We start from the raw sequence: 3,929 nt of genomic DNA, 5'->3' as shown, positions 1-3,929 counted from the left end.
AACCATCATTTTCGTCTAACAGTACGTGCATATTGAGATTGCAGCTTGCCATCAAGACATCTTCAATATTACTCCATTCAACGCCGAAAGCGACACACTATGGACCAACGGAACGGAAACAAAAGCGACCTTTCGTATGTAGTACTTCGTTAAGCTTGAAACCCTATTCGGAGTGCCAAACAATCCATTGACTTTTATGACTTCGATGGCATAATTTGTGGACATCAGCTATACCAGCGTTGCAAACCCTGTTCACTCGTGGAATCCGAAGAGTTGCATGCACTTGGTTTTCTGTCCACCGAGGGACGACTTCACCCCTTTGGAAGATTGGTGGAGCAAGAGTATTGTTTTGCCAAAGTATGTTTTATGTGATGTGGAATGCATGGAAGGAGCGGAACAGACGAATCTTCAATGAAACCACACTTACTATTGTGCAACGTAGTTTCCCTTGTAAGGAAGACATTGACAAAAAAGACTCTCACGCTGGATATGAAGTTCACAATTTCCTTTTTCTTTTCTCTTATTTTTTTCCTGGTTCCATGTAATATTTTTGTACTCCTTTTTTCTATGTCCATATGTTGAAATGGGCAGAGCACCCGCTTTCCCCGCAAATTTGGAATAATTTTGGTAAATTCAAATACTTCAGGCTTCGGTAATTAGGAGTTTAGGTAGACTTTCAGCAAACTTCGTCAATTATTCTTTTTATGCAAGAAGGTACATACATGCCTTTTCTCTCTAATTGAAAGATAAACATAACATCTGCAGCGAACAAGGGCATCTGCCCACCAAATGGTTTCAATAAATTTGGCATGAATAAATTAAACAATACACAAGTATTTACCAAAGAAATGTAATAAGTAATACTAGTCCTATACCAGATCTCCTCCTATACCGCGATTACACTACATTTTAACTTAAAAAACAAGTGACCTAAACATCAAAGTTACAGTAACTATATATGGTGATTTACGGTATACTCTAATCTATCTAACTGTTCAGAAACAACTGATATTAACATCAAGTGAGCTTTTGGCGAGGGGTGGTGTCGCTGTAGCCGATGCCCTTCCTTTTTGTGGGGAAGATCATGAACACAAAACTGGACAAAAACGCAATGCCCAGAGGCAGGTTCTTGAGAAGCTCCTGGGTGTCCATGCCAGCGTTGGGGAAGAAGCAGTTCTGCAGCCCCACGTCGCTGAAAGCTACGGTGAGGAACACCAGGGCCGTGAAGATGGCGCGCACGAAGTCCAGCGGCCGGATGCGGAGCCTGCGGAACTCAGCGGGAGTCCACTGCTGCCTCTCCTCTTCGTCCGAGAAGTTGAACACGTTGAAACCGCGCGGCGTGGCGATGCCGTAGTAGAGCTTCTGGTCGCGGCCAAGTACACTGTCGGTGAAGGTGAAGAGGATGCACGAGATGGTGAGGATGATCACCAGCGCCGCGGTGAGCCACTGGTTGGAGGAGAAGCACTTGCCGTGGTTGGTGAAGGACGGGGACAGCGCCTGGTACGCCAGCACCGTGCCCGTCGGTAGCAGCTGCGCGAGGTTCGCGGCGCTCGACATGACCTTGTCGGTCGGGCTGGCTGCTGGTCCAGCAGCTGCTGCGGGCGCTGTGGTTGGCACATCGCCGGCGTCCTCGGGCGTGGCCGGAGCCAAGCCCGCTGTCCCGCCGTTGGTGTGTGGACTTGGAGGCATCTGGATCACTGTGGAAGACGGAGAAGGTGACGCCATCGTGTTGTTGATGAGAGATATCCTGAGCTGTTCCATTCTTGTGGCAACGCAACGTTGGTGTGTTATATAGGTGAATCCTCTTAGAATGGGTCCAAAGTTGGCCGCGTTGATTTGTCCATGCGGTGTGGCATTCTAGTTGAAGGCTGCACGTATATTGACTTCAACTTTTCTAGGCGTGGTGAGTCGTATCTACGTGTAGTATTGAATTGTCTACGTTTGCATTCCATTTTTTCCCACGTACTCGGAACTCTCTCTAGATTTTCTTTGGTTAACGTCCACTAATGGCAACAGAAGGTCGTCGTCCGAACGTGACGCAGTCTACTTCCACGAAAGTGAGGAGAAGGAATTAATCAGCAGATCGGCACATGGTTGATAGATACTATGATATAGCCAGTTGTATGCATGGCCAGGAGAAGATCTGCCTGTCACTTCATCCAAGACTTTGCAGTCGATGTACAAAAAAGGGGCCTTTTCTCTCCACTCTGAATAGAACCCCTAAACGGATTGGCACATGCAAGAGCTGGTTCTTGCCTTCGCTAAAGACTCTTCTTCGTGTCGAGGTGCCCGGTAGCACACCAACGACAGCTCCTCAAGAAGGTATGAACACCACCCCACCTAGCAAATTACCTGCACCTGTCGTGGCGGGTGATAGCGGATGACGCGAGGGAGAGCCTTCACTAGTGCCAGATGACGTCGCCCCGTCGAAGAATCAATTGCTGATGATGTCATGGAGGAGGATGATAATGACCCTCTCAAGTATATCAATACCACCTATGACGATGGAGGATTGATGGCTCGGGACTATGACTCAGGCTATGAGCGTGGAGATGATGACTTGATGCTGCCTGATTTGCCGGAGCCGGAACATCCTAAGGCGGAATGCAAAAAGTCTCTCTTCATACGATCCTCGCAGGAGACGCCTCCAGATGCCGCCTCTACCCAACAACAACAACCCGAGGGCCATCCGCTGATTAGTCCGACGACACTGGAGGTGGTGGTTAGGGAAGGTATGGTGGCTCACTACCGCCACCCGCCAAGAAATAAAGGAGGAGACCGGACAAGAAAGGCCCTAAAGGCGCCAGAGCTGCTTCAAGCAGCCAGCCGCCTCTGAAGCCCTGGGAGGTAGACAGAATACATGTCGAAGATGCAAAGCGTTTCCATGTCGCCGGCCACCCGATCCTACCTCCGAAAGCGCTAGAGCACATACTGAACAATGATCTAAGGAGACTTCATGAAGATGTGCTGGCCAGAGAGAAAAGCCTTCTCATCTCGAAAAATCCAGGATACTCGTTTTACGCGGCTCAGGTGCCGGGTGGGAAGTTGTACGTTGAGAGATGGCCCGCGGATAAGTTCATCCTATGATTTGATTACATCTACGACATGTTCCACGTGACTAAGCTGGATTTTCAATTCATTCGCATGTATGCGATGTATCTCAACTACATCATCAGACGCGAGAACATAAAATATATCTGCATCGCGGACCCGTACTATATGCACGAGAGCTTCTTGGCAGTCCGCAAAGAGCACCGTGACTATGCGAGCAAGTACATCGGCGAGTTCATGATCGCTAATAAGGACAAGAAAACGATTCTCCTGCCTTATCATCCCATATAAGTCATCCGCAGATATCATTTCGTAAGTTTTAATCATTCCTTTGCAAGCATTATAGGCTAATTTGAGGTGTACTTATTTTGCGCATGGGGGGGGGGGTCCTCATCTGTCTGTACCCAGAATACTCCCATGCTATGTACTTGGACTCATCGAAGAACATCAGGAAAAAGGATTACATGCACATAAAGAGTGTTCTTGATAGTGCCCCGTTAACCTTCAGCCTGTTTGGTGGATATATCAAGGTGAAAAAATACAGGAAGAACGGGCTGGGTTTCGGCCATAAGACCGACTTCTCCTGCATCCAGCAACCGTACACCAGTAAGGCTGATGGATTCTACCTCATGCATCACATGATCGAGTACAGAAGGGATAATCAACGCCTTCGCATGTCAGCTACTTCCAACGATGCCGAGATTGTCAACTTGTCCACAAGCATAGGAAGGACACCGGATCATCGAATCCGAGCTGAGTTTTATCACGTATAGTGTGAACTTGCCCAAGTGATCATGAAGGAGCACTAGTAGAAAAAAGGGCTTTCGTTCGGGCCTGGCCAACCCATTAGTCCCGGTTCTTATACGAACCGGGACCAA

The 3,929-nt window shown here is 48.2% G+C and overlaps 1 protein-coding gene across 1 annotated transcript; it reads right to left on the bottom strand.

Annotated features, from left to right (window-relative positions):
• Positions 1-625: 625 nt before the first annotated feature.
• On the bottom strand, positions 626-1,897 carry LOC109754907 (protein DMP3). The gene has a single exon (XM_020313803.3). It carries the CDS (start codon positions 1,759-1,761, stop codon positions 1,018-1,020), a length of 744 nt encoding a protein of 247 aa, XP_020169392.2. The 5' UTR covers positions 1,762-1,897; the 3' UTR covers positions 626-1,017.
• Between the last annotated feature and the right edge of the window lie 2,032 nt (positions 1,898-3,929).

The sequence above is a fragment of the Aegilops tauschii genome, chromosome 7 (genome assembly GCF_002575655.3).
Source record: "Aegilops tauschii subsp. strangulata cultivar AL8/78 chromosome 7, Aet v6.0, whole genome shotgun sequence".
NCBI lineage: Eukaryota > Viridiplantae > Streptophyta > Magnoliopsida > Poales > Poaceae > Aegilops > Aegilops tauschii.
The sequence above is the reverse complement of the archived record's forward strand: the minus strand, read 5'-3'. Positions and strand labels throughout refer to the sequence as shown.

Bases quoted from the DNA above. Each gene is read 5' to 3' on its own strand.
- LOC109754907 (XM_020313803.3), bottom strand. From the start codon at position 1,761: ATGGAACAGCTCAGGATATCTCTCATCAACAACACGATGGCGTCACCT.